Below are 16,729 nucleotides of genomic sequence, written 5' to 3'. Positions count from 1 at the left end.
ACTAGTGGGAAGCAAGAGACACTGGGAGGGGGTGCCACCAGTGGGAATGTGAGTGTGAGTTACCAGGGTCCAGGCAGAGGGTCTTGTAGTGAGTGTGACAGGGACAGTCTGTGGGAGGGGGCACAAACAGTGTCCCTAGGGAATCTGGCAAGGAGGGTCCCCTAAAAAGCGAGGATGTTCTAGGCTGTGAAGATGGGGAAGGTCCACATGGAGTAGGAATCCAGGGAAAAATGTTACTGAGAGGGGACCTCAATAGACATCTTAAGAGGAGGGCTACTTCCAGCTGTTGAAAGCCCAGGTCCAGGGAGGAGATCAGCACATATTCCAGAAGCTATGGGGACCTAAGGTCAATGAAGGCAGCTATGACTGGCCGGGCACATGGTCCACACAAAGAAAAGAATGCACCGACCTATTGTGGAGGAGAGTCTTTAATGTTGTTTTGCTATTGGTGTATACTGTTCGGGAAAATTCTCCTGCAATTCTTGGCCAATTAATCCCCCACAAAAACATGAGAATGCCTTCTGCTGGCGCCTTTGTACACAGTCAAAGGAATGATATTCACGCTTAAAGATAGTTGAGATCAGACACAAAGGGTTAATCCCAATGAGCAGACAGCGCGATTTCTGATTGAACAAAGAACACTTTATTGAGTGCTGCCTGGGTGCGGGGAGAAGAGCGGGATGACCCAGATGGGAGGCAAGATCCTCCTGGAGGTCCTGAGGCTCCGGGCCCCCTTAGGTGGGCGGGGCCGTCGGGAACCTAAGAGCACTCTGCGGGGGCCACCTTCTTCTCCACGGTGCTCCCCTCGTGCGTGACCAGGCAGCTGAAGCTGCTGTGAGATTTCCACTTGTCAGGCGTCAGGCTCAGGTAGCTGCTGGCCGCGTACTTGTTGTTGCTCTGCTTGGAGGGCTTGGTGGTCTCCACGCCCTGGGTGACGGGGCTGCCGTCTGCCTTCCAGGCCACCGTCACGCCGCTGGGGTAGAAGTCGCTGATGAGGCACACCAGGGTGGCCTTGTTGGCGCCGAGCTCCTCAGAGGAGGGCGGGAAGAGTGTGACCGAGGGGGAGGCCTTGGGCTGACCTGTGGGGACGGAAGGCCGGTGGGTCAAGGCAGATGTTTGTTGTGTCAGCACCTACCTGAGTGCTGGTGTGGGGGTACAGCTGTGTCCTGTCCATGTCTTGGGCCGCAGGCGGCCCTTGCTCCTAGAGGTCAGGCCAACCATCGGTAGGCTCACCCACCTTCTGCTGGAGAGAATCTGAGTGACAGATTCTCTAGTTTCTGGGCCTCTGCATGGCCTCAGGGTCTCTCCACATCATATATCCTTCTAATCTACTCAGTCTACCCCCAGGACTAGATATCAATGCTTTCTTTCCGAGACCCTGCTTTCTTTCTGAATCTGTGTGTGCTTGGACACAGCTCTCAGGTGACATCCCCCAGGTCACTTACCCAGGATTTCCTAGAGCTGGCATCTCTGGGTTGCAGGGCTCTGTTACCCATGTGAGGAGTCTGTTTCCTGCCTCCAGGCCACCTCATGCCTTCACAGCAGCCTTGCCCACCTCCCTAGATACCCACCTTCTAGGGTTGCTGAATGGGATGGGCTGAGAACCCTGGTTCTTGAACTCAGGGAGTCCAGTAGGGGAAGTTTTTCGTGTCAAGTGAATTTCCAGTTCTGAGGATGGGGCTGTGTCTGTCCTGAGGGTCTCCCTTTTCTGTGAAAACCTGGGGGTCTATCTCTCCTAGCATTTCCGGTACCTAGCAGTACTATCTCTGTCACCTGTCCCTATCAGGGACCTCGGGTCCAGTATCTTCTCAGGGGCTCTCCAGATGGAGTGGGCTTTGAGGGGACGGACCTCTGCTGCCAGAGTTTCCTAGACCGGTCCTATTCTTGGTGTCTAAGTATCCCTACATGGTGGATGGTCCCATCACCCTGGGCTCCATTCTCTCAAGTCCTTGCTTTATCCTTTACCCCTTGTCCTGCTTCCCCCTCCTTGTCTCCGAGTCCCCATATCAAGGCTCTCCTCATTGTGCCCATGCAGCCCTCTGCCCGGGAGCCCCCTCCACCAGAGACAGAGGCCAGCACCTGAGCGGCCCCCACAATCCTTCCATCACCTTATAGCCCTGCTGGCAGTCTGAGCATCCCTCTTCCTTATCCATCTCCCCTCATTTCCCCTCACATTCATGATTCTAATAGACCCTGACTGGGGAACCGACCACCCCCTAGTCCAGAGAAGAAGGTCCTGTAGGTAGAGGGCTGGACACACAGTGAGACCTGACTGTATGTACATCAGGAAGGATTTTGGGGCTGGTCCCCTGCAGCTCCAATACAACATCCGACAAGGTGGGAGCAGTGGAAGCACGAGGGGCAGACGAAGCGGACGAAAGGCATAGACCCCACAGACCTTTAGCCTCAGCCTTCATCAAGTTGGAAAGGAGAGAAGCATCACCTGAAATTGTAGAGTGGGAGCCAAGGAGGCGAGAAAGGGGTAGACTCACCGAGGACGGTCAGGTGGGTGCCTCCGCCGAACACAGCACACTGTGACACAGCCTCGAACATAAACCCTCTGTCAGCCCCTCCACCCCTGACCCAGGCCCACCTGCAGCTGCTCGGGAGGCCCAAAGGGCAGCCTCCTTGTCACGGGTGCTGGTTGGGCAGATGGGGGTGTGTGGTGAGGAGGTTGCCCCTGGAGACCAGGAATTTCATTTCCATGGAAGGTTCAGATTCCATCCATCCTCAGTCCTGGGGAGGGGTTGCAGAGGATGTCTGGGTATGTCATCGATATTCCCAGCTAAGTCCATCGTTAGGGAGGAGCTGTGTGTCTCCTCAGTGTGTGTCAGTATGTCATTGTGGAAGGGGTGAGCAGGCCTGTTTCGCACAGGGATATGATGGAGCTGGGACCCCTTTGCAGGCTTGGGACTGGTGGGGAGTGTCCTGAATGCCACCACATCTACAGCACAGGAGTCTGACGGGGTTTGGGGTCAGGAATGGGAACTGGATGGGAGGAGAATCCTGTTTCTCCCAAGCAGATAGATCTCTCCACAGGCCCTAAGCTCCAGCACCCTTCCTTTGGCAGGATCTTGTGGAAGGTATAGTAGATGGTGAGTGTTTAGTCTCCATAATGAGTTGGAGGAGGGCAGGTGTCACCTGGAGGAGTGTAGGTATGTGGGCTCTTGTCAGCTGGATAGACCCGCCAGGCCCCAGGTGGGTGGAGGGGCGGTCACTGCTTCCAGAAGTTTTGCCCTGAGTCCAAGTGTGAGAGTCTGACAGACACTTTCACCACCTCAGAATCCCACATCCCTCATGTACAGGAAGCATCATTTGCACACGGTGGCCCCACCAGGCAGGACACATACTGTACTCTTACGAGTGACCTTCGTGTTGTGAGGGTGTTATGACACCCAGGCCTCTGCCTGCATCATGGCCTGGGGATGTCACCTGATGAGCTCACACAAGGTACATACAGGCCTGGTATCCTTTCTGTGACACAGTGGCCCGCCAGTCAGTAGTCCTGCTGTCCTCCCTGATCTGTCTGCTACTTCCTGTCCAGACTCACTCCCAGGAGCTCATCATGTCTCCTGTCTCACTCCATCCTGGACCAGAATCTCCCTGGCCTCCCTATTTGTCACTGGATGGCTCTATGGGGACTGCAGTGACTGGGTTTTCTTTGCTCATGTCCCACGCTGGGACTCTGTGTAGACCCATCCTCCAGGTCTTCCTGAACCTTCCTGAGGGATGCCTACCTTAGCAGTGTTTGGAAATGGACCAGTGTGTTTGTGATCATCATGTGTGTGCATATTGTTTGTATTCCTTTGTACCTGTGTGTGTATGTATGTGCCTTACAGCTCAGATCTCACACTAGGTTCCTAGGCAGATGAGTCGGTTGAGAGACTTGTCAGCAGCTCCTTCCCTGAATCTGATCCTGGATTTCTAACACAGAGGCCCAGGCAGGTCAAGCCAGCACAAGGGGTGGACCGTGGGTTGGCCTGATCTGAGGGGTCCTAGAAAACATAGGTGGTATCGATCTCCCATTGGAACATCAATACTAGTGGGAAGCAAGAGACACTGGGAGGGGGTGCCACCAGTGGGAATGTGAGTGTGAGTTACCAGGGTCCAGGCAGAGGGTCTTGTAGTGAGTGTGACAGGGACAGTCTGTGGGAGGGGGCACAAACAGTGTCCCTAGGGAATCTGGCAAGGAGGGTCCCCTAAAAAGCGAGGATGTTCTAGGCTGTGAAGATGGGGAAGGTCCACATGGAGTAGGAATCCAGGGAAAAATGTTACTGAGAGGGGACCTCAATAGACATCTTAAGAGGAGGGCTACTTCCAGCTGTTGAAAGCCCAGGTCCAGGGAGGAGATCAGCACATATTCCAGAAGCTATGGGGACCTAAGGTCAATGAAGGCAGCTATGACTGGCCGGGCACATGGTCCACACAAAGAAAAGAATGCACCGACCTATTGTGGAGGAGAGTCTTTAATGTTGTTTTGCTATTGGTGTATACTGTTCGGGAAAATTCTCCTGCAATTCTTGGCCAATTAATCCCCCACAAAAACATGAGAATGCCTTCTGCTGGCGCCTTTGTACACAGTCAAAGGAATGATATTCACGCTTAAAGATAGTTGAGATCAGACACAAAGGGTTAATCCCAATGAGCAGACAGCGCGATTTCTGATTGAACAAAGAACACTTTATTGAGTGCTGCCTGGGTGCGGGGAGAAGAGCGGGATGACCCAGATGGGAGGCAAGATCCTCCTGGAGGTCCTGAGGCTCCGGGCCCCCTTAGGTGGGCGGGGCCGTCGGGAACCTAAGAGCACTCTGCGGGGGCCACCTTCTTCTCCACGGTGCTCCCCTCGTGCGTGACCAGGCAGCTGAAGCTGCTGTGAGATTTCCACTTGTCAGGCGTCAGGCTCAGGTAGCTGCTGGCCGCGTACTTGTTGTTGCTCTGCTTGGAGGGCTTGGTGGTCTCCACGCCCTGGGTGACGGGGCTGCCGTCTGCCTTCCAGGCCACCGTCACGCCGCTGGGGTAGAAGTCACTGATGAGGCACACCAGGGTGGCCTTGTTGGCGCCGAGCTCCTCAGAGGAGGGTGGGAAGAGTGTGACCGAGGGGGAGGCCTTGGGCTGACCTGTGGGGATGGAAGGCCAGAGCGTCAAAGGCAGATGTTCATTCCATCGGTTTTTACCTCAGTCTTGATGTGGGGGTACAGCTGTTTCTTTTCCATGGCTTGGGCCTCAAGTGGCCCTTGCTCCTGGAGGTCACGTCAGCCATGGGTAGGCTCACTCACTTTCTTTTGGGGGAGAATCTTATTGCCAGATTCTCTAGTTTCTGGGCCTCTCCATGGCCTGAGGCTCTCCAGGTCACATATCCTTCTAACTCTCCCAGTCTTCCCCTGAGACCTGCAGTCCATGGCCCCGAGAACCTGGACATGGCCTCAATGTGACATGCCACTTACTTGGGATATTCTTGAGCTGGTCCAACCTGGCTACAGGGCTCTGTTACCCATTTAAGAAGTAGATTTATGCCCCTAGGCCACCTCACACCTTCACAGCGGCTCTCCCACCAACCTATAGATAACCCTCTAGGGATGCTGAAGGGATAGGGGCTGTGAGTTCCTCTTCCTGGGTATCATGGAGTCCAGCAGATGGACGAGCTTTGTGCTGGATGAATTTTCAATCTGTGCCTGGCTCTGCGTCTGATCTGAGCGGTCTTGCTGTTCTGTGCAGTTCTACGGGGAAGTCTGTCTATGCTATAATTTCTGAGTGTCTGGCAAGCACTATCCCAGCAACCTGACACTACCACAGATCCAGGAGCTAAATATCTGCTCAGGGGGCTTTCCAGCTGAGGTGGGCTGTGAAAGGATGGATCTCTGTTGCCTGAGTTCCCTGAGGCCCACTCGGGTGGGTGAGCATCTATCTAGGTCTCTAGTGTCTTGTGGAGGTGGATGGCCCCAGCACCCTCGGCTCCCTTCTCCTCTGAAGTCCTCACATCATCTTTGACCCCTTGTCCTTCTTCCCCCTTCTTGTCTCCAAGTCCCCATGCCGAGGCTCTCCTCACTGGGCTTCACACAGCCTTCTGCCTGGGAGCCTCACCAGAGATAGAGACCAGAGCCTGAGAAGCCCCCACAATCCTTCCCTCATCCTATAGCCCCGTAGGTAGCCCGGGCCTCACTCTCTCTCATCCTTTGTTCCTCATTCTCTTCAACTTCTGGGGCCCAGACACCCTGAGTGTGGAGAGGACCATCCCCAACTCCAGAGGAGAAGTTTCCCTAGTGGAGAGAGAGCTCGACACTCAGGGAGGCCTGAGTGTAGATCAGGATGGGTTCTGGGTTTGGTCCCCCAAACGTCCAAAGAGATATCTGAAAGGTGGAACCAGTGGAAGCATGAGAAGCAGACAAAGGGGACCAAAGGCACAGACCCAGAGACCTTCAGCCTCATCCTGCATCAGGATTGAAAGGAGACAAACATTGCCAGAAATTGTAGTGTGGAGGCGAAAGAGGAGAGAAAGGGGGAGACTCACCGAGGACGGTCAGGTGGGTGCCTCCGCCGAACACACCACACTGTGACACAGCCTCGAGCACAAACCCTCTGTCAGCCCCTCCACCCCTGACCCAGGCCCACCTGCAGCTGCTCGGGAGGCCCAAAGGGCAGCCTCCTTGTCACGGGTACTGGTCAGGCAGATGGGTGATGTGTCAGGGGTTAGCCTCTGGAGATCAGGAATTTCATTTCTATGGAAGGTTCAGATTCCATCCATCCTCAGTCCTGGGGAGGGGTTGCAGAGGATGACTGGCTATGGCATTGATATTCCCAGGTAAGTCCATCGTTAGGGAGGAGCTGTGTGTCTCCTCAGTGTGTGGTGAGATGTCTATGTGAAAGGGGTGAACAGGCCTGTTTTACCCAGAGTTATTGGAACTGGGACCCCTTTGTAGACTTAGGACTGGTGGAGAGTGTCCTGGATGTCACCCCATCCTCAACATAGAAGAAGGCTTTGAGGGTTGAGGATCAGGAATGAAACATGGCTAGGAGGAATCCCATTTCTCCCAAAAAGATAGATCCCTACAGAAGGCCCTGAGCTCCCAAATCCCTGCCTTTGGATGGATCTTCTGGAAGGAAAAGTGGATGGTGACTCCCCTTTCTGAGCTGTGTGAGGGCAGGTGTCACCCTGTAGGTGTGTGGGCTGAATATCAGCCTGATAGACCTGGCAGCCTGGCAGCAAGGGGGCAGTCACCACTTCTATCTCTTTTGCCAGGAGGTCAAGTGTGGGAGTCTGAGGGCCACTGGACTGACTCTGTTCACACAGGTCCCACAAACTGGAATCATGTCTAGCACAGGGTGTCCCAACCATGCAGGACACAGTGTATCCCTGGAATGGATCTTCACTTAATTTCTACTACTGGACCTTCATTATATGAAGGCTCCTGACACCCAGAGCTTCTCCTGCATCCAAGCCTGATGTCGGCACCTGCTTTGCTCACACAGGAGACACACAGGCCTGGACTCCTCCTTTCTGTAACACAGTGGTACTCTGTGTTAGAGCTTTTGCTGAGCTCTCTGATCTGCCTGTTACTTCCTGTCCAGACTCACTCTTAGGAGTTTGCCATGTGTCTTGTCTTACTTCATCCTGGACTGGAATCTCCCTACACCTATTAGTCACTGGCTGACCAAAGGGGACTTTGTTCATGTCCCACCCTGGGATTCTATGTAGACCCATCCTGCAGCTCTTCATGTTCACTCCTGAGAGATCCCCACAACGACAGTATTTGGAAATCTAACAGAGCCTTTGTGATCATCATGTGTATGCATGTCTGTTTGTATGCATATACCTGTGTGTGTGAGTTGGTGTTATAGCTCAGGTGTCACACTAGTCTCCTAGGTTGATGAATCAGTTGAGAGACATGTCAGCAGCTCCATCTCAGATACAGATCCTTGATTTATAATGTAGGTGCTCAGGTATGTCACCCCAGCATCAGTGTGGGCTAAGGGGTATGCTTGGCCTTTGATGGATCCTAGGGCACATAGATGGTGTTGGTCTCTGAGAGAAATGAATACTAGTGTGAAGAAAGAGACACTGGGACGAGGTTGCATTGGAGAGAGTGGTATTGTAGAGAACAGCATCCATGCAAAAGGTTTATAGTGAATGTGATAAGGAAATTCTGTGGGAGGTGGCACAGTGTCCCTCTGGAGCAAAGATAAGGTGTCCTCTAGGGAAAGGGGAGGATGCTTGACTGTGTGATTATGAGGAAGGGGATAGGGGTTGGAACCCAGGGAAAATATGTCACTGAGAGGGTGACTTAAGGAAAGGAGGCTGGGCATCTTTAGAGGGGGCCTGGTTTTTGTGGTTGAAAGCTCAGGTCCAGGGAGAAGCTCAGAAATATTTCCAGAAGCGGTGGGGGCCCCAGGTCAGGGAGGGTAGATGTGATTGGCAGGGTAGGTGGTCCACATTAAAAGGAAACATAGAGCCTTGTGCTGGTGAGTTTTCTATCTAGGTTGTCCTTGTTATAATTCTTATTATTGAATATTGTCTGCCAGTTATGGTGAGAGTGAAACAACCAACACCTGAAGACCCTCCTGTAGAGTCCTTCCCTCAAAGTCTAGAAATGAGGTTCGATGTAAAAATGGTTGAGCTGAGGACACAAAATGATAAACCAAATGAAAAGAGAGCATTATTTCTGATTGAACAAAGAACACTTTATTGAGTGTTGCCTGGGTTCAAGGGGAAAGGCTGGGATGACCCAGATGGGAGGCAAGATCCTCCTGGAGGTCCTGAGGCTCCGGGCCCCCTTAGGTGGGCGGGGCCGTCGGGAACCTAAGAGCACTCTGCGGGGGCCACCTTCTTCTCCACGGTGCTCCCCTCGTGCGTGACCAGGCAGCTGAAGCTGCTGTGAGATTTCCACTTGTCAGGCGTCAGGCTCAGGTAGCTGCTGGCCGCGTACTTGTTGTTGCTCTGCTTGGAGGGCTTGGTGGTCTCCACGCCCTGGGTGACGGGGCTGCCGTCTGCTTTCCAGGCCACCGTCACGCCGCTGGGGTAGAAGTCGCTGATGAGGCACACCAGGGTGGCCTTGTTGGCGCCGAGCTCCTCAGAGGAGGGCGGGAAGAGTGTGACCGAGGGGGAGGCCTTGGGCTGACCTGTGGGGATGGAAGGCCAGTGGGTCAAATGCAGATGGTTGTTGTGTCAGCACCCACCTGAGTCCTGGTGTGGGGCTTCAGCTGTGTCATGTCCACGGCTCGGGCCTCCTGTGGACCTCGTTCCCCGCGTTCAGGGCAGCCATTGGTAGTTAGCTCCCTCACCTTCTCAGGTGAGAATGTGAGTGCCAGATTCTTTAGTTTCTGGTCCCTTCCATGTCCTTAGGCTGTCTGCATGTCACGTATCCTTCGTGTCCACCCAGTGTGCTCCTGGTACTGGTGGGGTACAGGGGCCCTGAGATCCTGTTTCCCTTCTGAACCTGAGTGTCCTTGGCCATTGGTATCCATGTGACTACACCCGTGTCTCTTACCCGTGATTTCCTAGAGCTTGCCTCTCTCGGTGACAGGACTCTGTTCTTACCATGTGAACAGTAGGTTTACTGTCCCTAGACTGTCTCACACCTTCACAGCAGCCTTCCCTTCCTCCCTACCTATCCCCGCACTAGAGCCCCTGAGGTTGTAAGTGCAATGAGTGCCTGGATTCCAGGAGGTGCAGGAGACTGAATGGATTTGTATGAATGAATTTTCATTTTGCAGCTGGGATTGTGTTTGATCTGAGGGTGTCCCCTGATCCATGAAGTTATCCTAGTGCATCTGTCTGTCCTTGGATTTCTGAGTGCTGTGTAGGCAATGTCCCTGTTCTGCGTTCCTATTATCCCCCCTGGCCCAAATTTCTGCTCATTGGCTTTTAAGCCTCGGAGAGCTGTGTAGGGATGGACCCCTGCTACCTGAGTGTCGCGAGGCCACCTTGGGTGCGTGACGGTCCATTCTTGGTGTGTGTTCTCTCCCCCTAGGCGGTGGATGGTCCTACCGCATTGGGCTCCCTTATCTGAAGTCCTCACCTTATTCTTGACCCTGAGCTGTACTTCGCCTTCCTTGTCTCTAAGTCCCCATGCCTAGTGTCTCCTCCCTGAGCTTCACTCAGCCCGCTGGCTGGGATCCCCGCCACACGCAGAGAGAGAGCAAGCGCCTAGGCAGGCCCCAGAATCCTTCCATAATCCCATGGCTCTGCTTACAGCTTGAGTATCCCTCTTCCTATCCTTCACCATGATTTCCCTCAGATTTTTTTCCCTCAGATTCTTGAAGTCAAAGACCCAGAGTGGGGAGTTACACATGCTCAAGTCCAGAGGAGAAGTTTCCCTCATGGGGAGAGAGCTCGACCCCCAGGGAAGCCTGAGTGTAGATCAGGGGCTGCTTCCCCGAGGCACCGAATGGACCTCTGACATGGTGGGAGCAGTGGAGGAATGAGGGGCAGAGCAAGGCGACCAAAAGAACAGACCCACAGATCTTCAGCCTCAGCCCTCATCAGGATTGAAAGGAGCCAAACATTGCCAGAAATTGTAGTGTGGAGGCGAAAGAGGAGAGAAAGGGGGAGACTCACCGAGGACGGTCAGATGGGTGCCTCCGCCGAACACACCACACTATGACACAGCCTCGAGCACAAACCCTCTGTCAGCCCCTCCACCCCTGACCCAGGCCCACGTGCAGCTGCTTGGGAGGCCCAAGGGGCAGCCTCCTTGTCACGGGTGCTGGTCGGGCTGAATGGGGGCAGGGTGATGAGGGCGTAGCCACTGGGGACCAGGAATTTCATTTCCATGGAGGGTTCATGTTCCTTCCATCCTGAGGCCCAGGGAGAGGGTCTGGGTATGGCATCATATTCCTAGCAAAATGCATCTTATGTTCGAGTTGTGTGTCTCTTGTGTGTGTCAGGATGTCATTGTGGAAGGGGTGATCAGGCTTGTTTCCCCTGGAGATGTTGGAATGGGAGCTTGGGCCCTTTGAAGACTTTCAACTGGTGGGGTGTGTTCTGGATGCCACCATATCCAAGCACAGAAGGATGTGTGGTGTTTTGTCGAGAATGGAAAGCGTTTGGAAAGAGAATCATGTTTCCATCAGACCTTTCATTTCACTCTAGTGTCCCGAGCTCCAGAATCCCTGTCTTGCCTTTTAGTCTGGAAAGTATAGTGGATGGTGAGTGTTTATTTCTCATCCTGAGCCTGGTGAATGAGGTGTCTCGCTGTAGGGGTGTGTGGGCTGAATGTCTGCTGGATGGTCCTGAGGGGTTATACACCTGATCTTTTTTTTTTAAATTTTTTTAAATGTTTATTTATTTATGATAGTCACAGAGAGAAAGAGAGAGAGGCAGAGACACAGGCAGAGGGAGAAGCAGGCTCCATGCACCGGGAGCCCGACGTGGGATTCAATCCCGGGTCTCCAGGATCGCGCCCTGGGCCATAGGCAGGCGCCAAACCGCTGCACCACCCAGGGATCCCTCTACCTGTTATTTAGTGGTCAGTTTCACACTCAGGAGTTCATCATGTCTCCGGTCTCACTTCATCATGGATCAGAATCTTCCTGGCCACCTCTTTGAGACTGGCTGGCTCTACGGGGACTGTCGTGACTAGGTATTTGTTCATGTGCCACCGTGGGATTCTGAGAGTCCCATCCTCCAGCTTTTCCCGATCATTTCTGAGAGTAGCCCACCATTCGGGTGGTTGGAATTCTAACAGTGATTTGTAGTCACCATGTGTGCCCATGTAGGCTTGTAGTCATCTGTAACTGTGTGTGAATTGGTGTTATAGCTCAGATGCCACGCTAGGCTACTAAGTGGATGAACAGTGGAGAAACATGTCAGCAGCCCTATCCCAGATACTGACCCTTGATTTTTAATGTAGGTGTTCCAGTTATGTCACCGTAGCACAAGGTGTGGGCTCATGGGTTTGCTTGGCCTTTGAGGCGGCCAAGGCACCTAGTTGTTGTCTTTCTCCCAGAGAACACAAATATTAGTGCGAAGAAAGAGACACTGGGATGAGGTTTCACCATTGGGAGTGGGATTGTGAGAGACCAGTGTCAAGGCAGAGGTCCTGTAATCAGTGTGACAGGGACATTCCTTGTGAGGGGCGCAGTTCCGTTTTCGTGTAGGCTAAGGAGGTAGGTTGACAGGGGTAGGAAACCATGGAAACCATGTCACTGAATGGCAGTCTTAAGGAACAGAGGGTGGGATTTTTTTAATGGGGGGCTAGTTTCAGCCTTGAGAACCCAGGTCCAGAGAGAAGGTCATCAATTAACCAAGAAACCATGAGTCCCTAAGGTCAGTGAGGGCAAGTATGCCTGGCAGGACATGTGGTCCACAGGAATACAAAAAGCACAGAGATTTTGGAGATGATGATCTAAGATCCAGTTCTCCTTATGGTATTTCCTATTCTGGAGTATTCCCTGCCAGGGCTGTCGAGAGTAAACCTCGCATCCCACGAGGACCCCTTCTGTGGAGTCCTTCCCTCAAAGTCCAGGACTGACGTTCCTCCCAAAAAATGGTTGAGTTGAGGACACAAAGTGATAAGCTCAAGGAAAAGAGAACATGATTTCTGATTGAAGAAAGAACACTTTATTGAATGTTGCCTGGGTTTAAGGGGAAAGGCTGGGATGACCCAGATGGGAGGCAAGATCCTCCTGGAGGTCCTGAGGCTCTGAGCCCCCTTCGGTGGGCGGGGGGCATCAGGAACCTAAGAGCACTCTGCGGGGGCCACCTTCTTCTCCACAGTGCTCCCCTCGTGCGTGACCAGGCAGCTGAAGCTGCTGTGAGATTTCCACTTGTCAGGCGTCAGGCTCAGGTAGCTGCTGGCCGCGTACTTGTTGTTGCTCTGCTTGGAGGGCTTGGTGGTCTCCACGCCCTGGGTGACGGGGCTGCCGTCTGCCTTCCAGGCCACCGTCACACCGCTGGGGTAGAAGTCGCTGATGAGGCACACCAGGGTGGCCTTGTTGGCGCCGAGCTCCTCAGAGGAGGGCGGGAAGAGTGTGACCGAGGGGGAGGCCTTGGGCTGACCTGTGGGGATGGAAGGCCAGTGGGTCAAATGCAGATGGTTGTTGTGTCAGCACCTACCTGAGTCCTGGTGTGGGGCTTCAGCTGTGTCATGTCCACGGCTCAGGTCTCACGTGGACCTCGTTCCCCGCGTTCAGGGCAGCCATTGGTAGTTAGCTCCCTCACCTTCTCAGGTGAGAATGTGAGTGCCAGATTCTCTAGTTTCTGGTCCCTTCCATGTCCTTAGGCTGTCTGCATGTCACGTATCCTTCGTGTCCACCCAGTGTGCTCCCGGTACTGGTGGGGTACAGGGGCCCTGAGATCCTGTTTCCCTTCTGAACCTGAGTGTCCTTGGCCATTGGTATCCATGTGACTACACCCGTGTCACTTACCCGTGATTTCCTAGAGCTTGCCTCTCTCGGTGACAGGGCTCTGTTCTTACCATGTGAACAGTAGGTTTCCTGTCCCCAGACTGTCTCACACCTTCACAGCAGCCTTCCCTTCCTCCCTACCTATCCCCGCACTAGAGCCCCTGAGGTTGTAAGTGCAATGAGTTCCTGGTCCTGGATTCCAGGAAGTGCAGAGACGAAAGGGATTTGCATGAATGAATTTTCATTATGCAGCTGGGATTGTGTTTGATCTGAGGTTGTCCTCTGATCCATGAAGTTATCCTGGTGCATCTGTCTGTCCTTGGATTTCTGAGTGCTGTGTGGGCAATGTCTCTGTTCTGCGTTCCAATTGCCCCCCTGACCCAAATTTCTGCTCATTGGCTTTTAAGCCTCGGAGAGCTGTGTAGGGATGGACCCCTGCTACCTGAGTGTCTCGAGGCTGCCTTGGGTGCATGACAGTCTATTTTTGGTGTGTGTTCTCTCCCCTTAGGCGGTGGATGGTCCTACCGCACTGGACTCCCTTATCTGAAGTCCTCACCTTATTCTTGACCCTGAGCTGTACTTCGCCTTCCTTGTCTCTAAGTCCCCATGCCTAGTGTCTCCTCCCTGAGCTTCACTCAGCCCGCTGGCTGGGATCCCCGCCACACGCAGAGAGAGAGCAAGCGCCTTGGCAGGCCCCAGAATCCTTCCATAATCCCATGGCCCTGCTTACAGCTCGAGTATCCCTCTTCCTATACTTCACCATCATTTCCCTCAGATTCTTGAAGTCAAAGGCCCAGAGTGGGGAGTCACAGATGCCCAAGTCCAGGGGAGAAGTTTCCCTCATGGGGAGAGAGCTCGACCCCCAGGGAAGCCTGAGTGTAGATCATGGGCTGCTTCCCCGAGGCACCGAATGGACCTCTGACATGGTGGGAGCAGTGGAGGAATGAGGGGCAGAGCAAGGCGACCGAAAGAACAGACCCACAGATCTTCAGCCTCAGCCCTCATCAGGATTGAAAGGAGCCAAACATTGCCAGAAATTGTAGTGTGGAGGCGAAAGAGGAGAGAAAGGGGGAGACTCACCGAGGACGGTCAGATGGGTGCCTCCGCCGAACACAATACACTGTGACACAGCCTCGAGCACAAACCCTCTGTCAGCCCCTCCACCCCTGACCCAGGCCCACCTGCAGCTGCTCGGGAGGCCCAAAGGGCAGCCCCCTTGTCACGGGTACTGGTCGGGCTGAAGGGGGGTTGGGTGATGAGGGCATAGCCACTGGGGTCCAGGAATTTCATTTCCATGGAGGGTTCATGTTCCTTCCATCCTGAGTCCCAGGGAGAAGTTGCAGGGGACGTCTGGGTATGGCATCAATTTCCTAGCAAAATACATCTTTAGCGTCGGGCTGTGTGTCTCTTGGTGTGTGTCAGAATGTCATTGTGGAAGGGGTGATCAGGCTTGTTTCACTCGAAGATGTTGGAATGGCGGCCCCTTTGTAGACTTTTGACTCGTGGGGTGTGTTCTGGATGCCACCATATCCAAGCACAGAAGGATGTTTGGTGTTTTTAGAGAATGGAAAGCATTTGGAAAGAGAATCATGTTTCCCTCAGCCCTTTTTTTTTCACTCTAGGGTCTCGAGCTCCAGAATCCCTGTCTTGCCTATTAGTCTGGAAAGTATAGTGGATGGTGAGTGTTTATTTCACATCCGGAGCCTGGCGATTGAGGTCGCACTATAGGTGAGTGTGGGCTGAATGTCAGGGGGATGGTCCTGAGCGGTTCTACACCTGACCTTAGACAAAAGGCTGAAAAGCGATCCTGAAAGGTTCATGTGGGGGGAGGGCAGTCATTGCATCCAGAACATTCACCCAGAGCTCAATTGTGGCATCTGATGCCCCGTGCACTGATTGAGATTAACACGTCCCCGAGAAATTAAGGAGTTAATCCCATTTACAATTGCACCCAAAAGCATAAGATACCTAGGAATAACCTAACCAAAGATGTAAAGGATCTATACCCTCAAAACTATAGAACACTTCTGAAAGAAATTGAGGAAGACACAAAGAGATGGAAAAATATTCCATGCTCATGGATTGGCAGAATTAATATTGTGAAAATGTCAATGTTACCCAGGGCAATATACACGTTTAATGCAATCCCTATCAAAATACCATGGACTTCCTTCAGAGAGTTAGAACAAATTATTTTAAGATTTGTGTGGAATCAGAAAAGACCCCGAATAGCCAGGGGAATTTTAAAAAAGAAAACCATATATGGGGGCATCACAATGCCAGATTTCAGGTTGTACTACAAAGCTGTGGTCATCAAGACAGTGTGGTACTGGCACAAAAACAGACACATAGATCAGTGGAACAGAATAGAGAACCCAGAAGTGGACCCTGAACTTTATGGGCAACTAATATTCGATAAAGGAGGAAAGACTATCCACTGGAAGAAAGACAGTCTCTTCAAGAAATGGTGCTGGGAAAATTGGACATCCACATGCAGAAGAATGAAACTAGACCACTCTCTTTCACCATACACAAAGATAAACTCAAAATGGATGAAAGATCTAAATGTGAGACAAGATTCCATCCAAATCCTAGAGGAGAACACAGGCAACACCCTTTTGGAACTCGGCCACGGTAACTTCTTGCAAGATACATCCACGAAGGCAAAAGAAACAAAAGCAAAAATGAACTATTGGGACTTCATCAAGATAAGAAGCTTTTGCACAGCAAAGGATACAGTCAACAAAACTCAAAGACAACCTACAGAATGGGAGAAGATATTTGCAAATGACATATCAGATAAAGGGCTAGTTTCCAAGATCTATAAAGAACTTCTTAAACTCGACACCAAAGAAACAAACAATCTAATCATGAAATGGGCAAAAGGCATGAAGAGAAATCTCACAGAGGAAGACATAGACATGGCCAACATGCACATGATAAAATGCTCCGCATCACTTGCCATCAGGGAAATACAAATCAAAACCACAATGAGATACCACCTCACACCAGTGAGAATGGGGCAAATTAACAAGGCAGGAAACAACAAATGTTGGAGAGGACGTGGAGAAAAGGGAACTCTCTTACACTGTTGGTGGGAATGTGAACTGGTGCAGCCACTCTGGAAAACTGTGTGGAGGTTCCTCAAAGAGTTATAAATAGACCTGCCCTACGACCCAGCAATTGCACTGTTGGGGATTTACCCCAAAGATACAAATGCAATGAAACGCCGGGACACCTGCACCCCGATGTTTCTAGCAGCAATGTCCAAAATAGCCAAACTGTGGAAGGAGCCTCGGTGTCCAACGAAAGATGAATGGATAAAGAAGATGTGGTTTATGTATACAATGGAATATTACTCAGCTATTAGAAATGACAAATACCCACC

The 16,729-nt window shown here is 52.4% G+C and overlaps 1 protein-coding gene across 6 annotated transcripts in view; it reads right to left on the bottom strand.

Moving 5' to 3' along the window:
* Positions 1-620: 620 nt before the first annotated feature.
* Positions 621-16,729, bottom strand: part of LOC144299118 (immunoglobulin lambda-1 light chain-like) — a 64,885-nt gene continuing 48,776 nt past the window's right edge. The window contains exons 3-4 of one of the 6 annotated variants that reach the window (XM_077874462.1): positions 6,509-6,543; positions 621-1,079 (exon numbers count right to left, since the gene is read on the bottom strand). In XM_077874462.1, the coding sequence (XP_077730588.1) occupies positions 760-1,079; positions 6,509-6,543 (355 nt within the window). In that variant the 3' untranslated portion in view covers positions 621-759. Of the gene's footprint in view, positions 1,080-4,658; positions 5,118-6,508; positions 6,551-12,533; positions 12,995-14,421; positions 14,464-16,729 lie in introns of those variants that run through there. The other 5 variants (XM_077874461.1, XM_077874464.1, XM_077874463.1 and 2 more) reach the window with 5 other exon arrangements.

Source organism: Canis aureus, chromosome 27, assembly GCF_053574225.1.
Source record: "Canis aureus isolate CA01 chromosome 27, VMU_Caureus_v.1.0, whole genome shotgun sequence".
NCBI classification, from domain to species: domain Eukaryota; kingdom Metazoa; phylum Chordata; class Mammalia; order Carnivora; family Canidae; genus Canis; species Canis aureus.
Note: the sequence above shows the minus strand (reverse complement) of the source record. Positions and strands in the feature narration are given on the sequence as shown.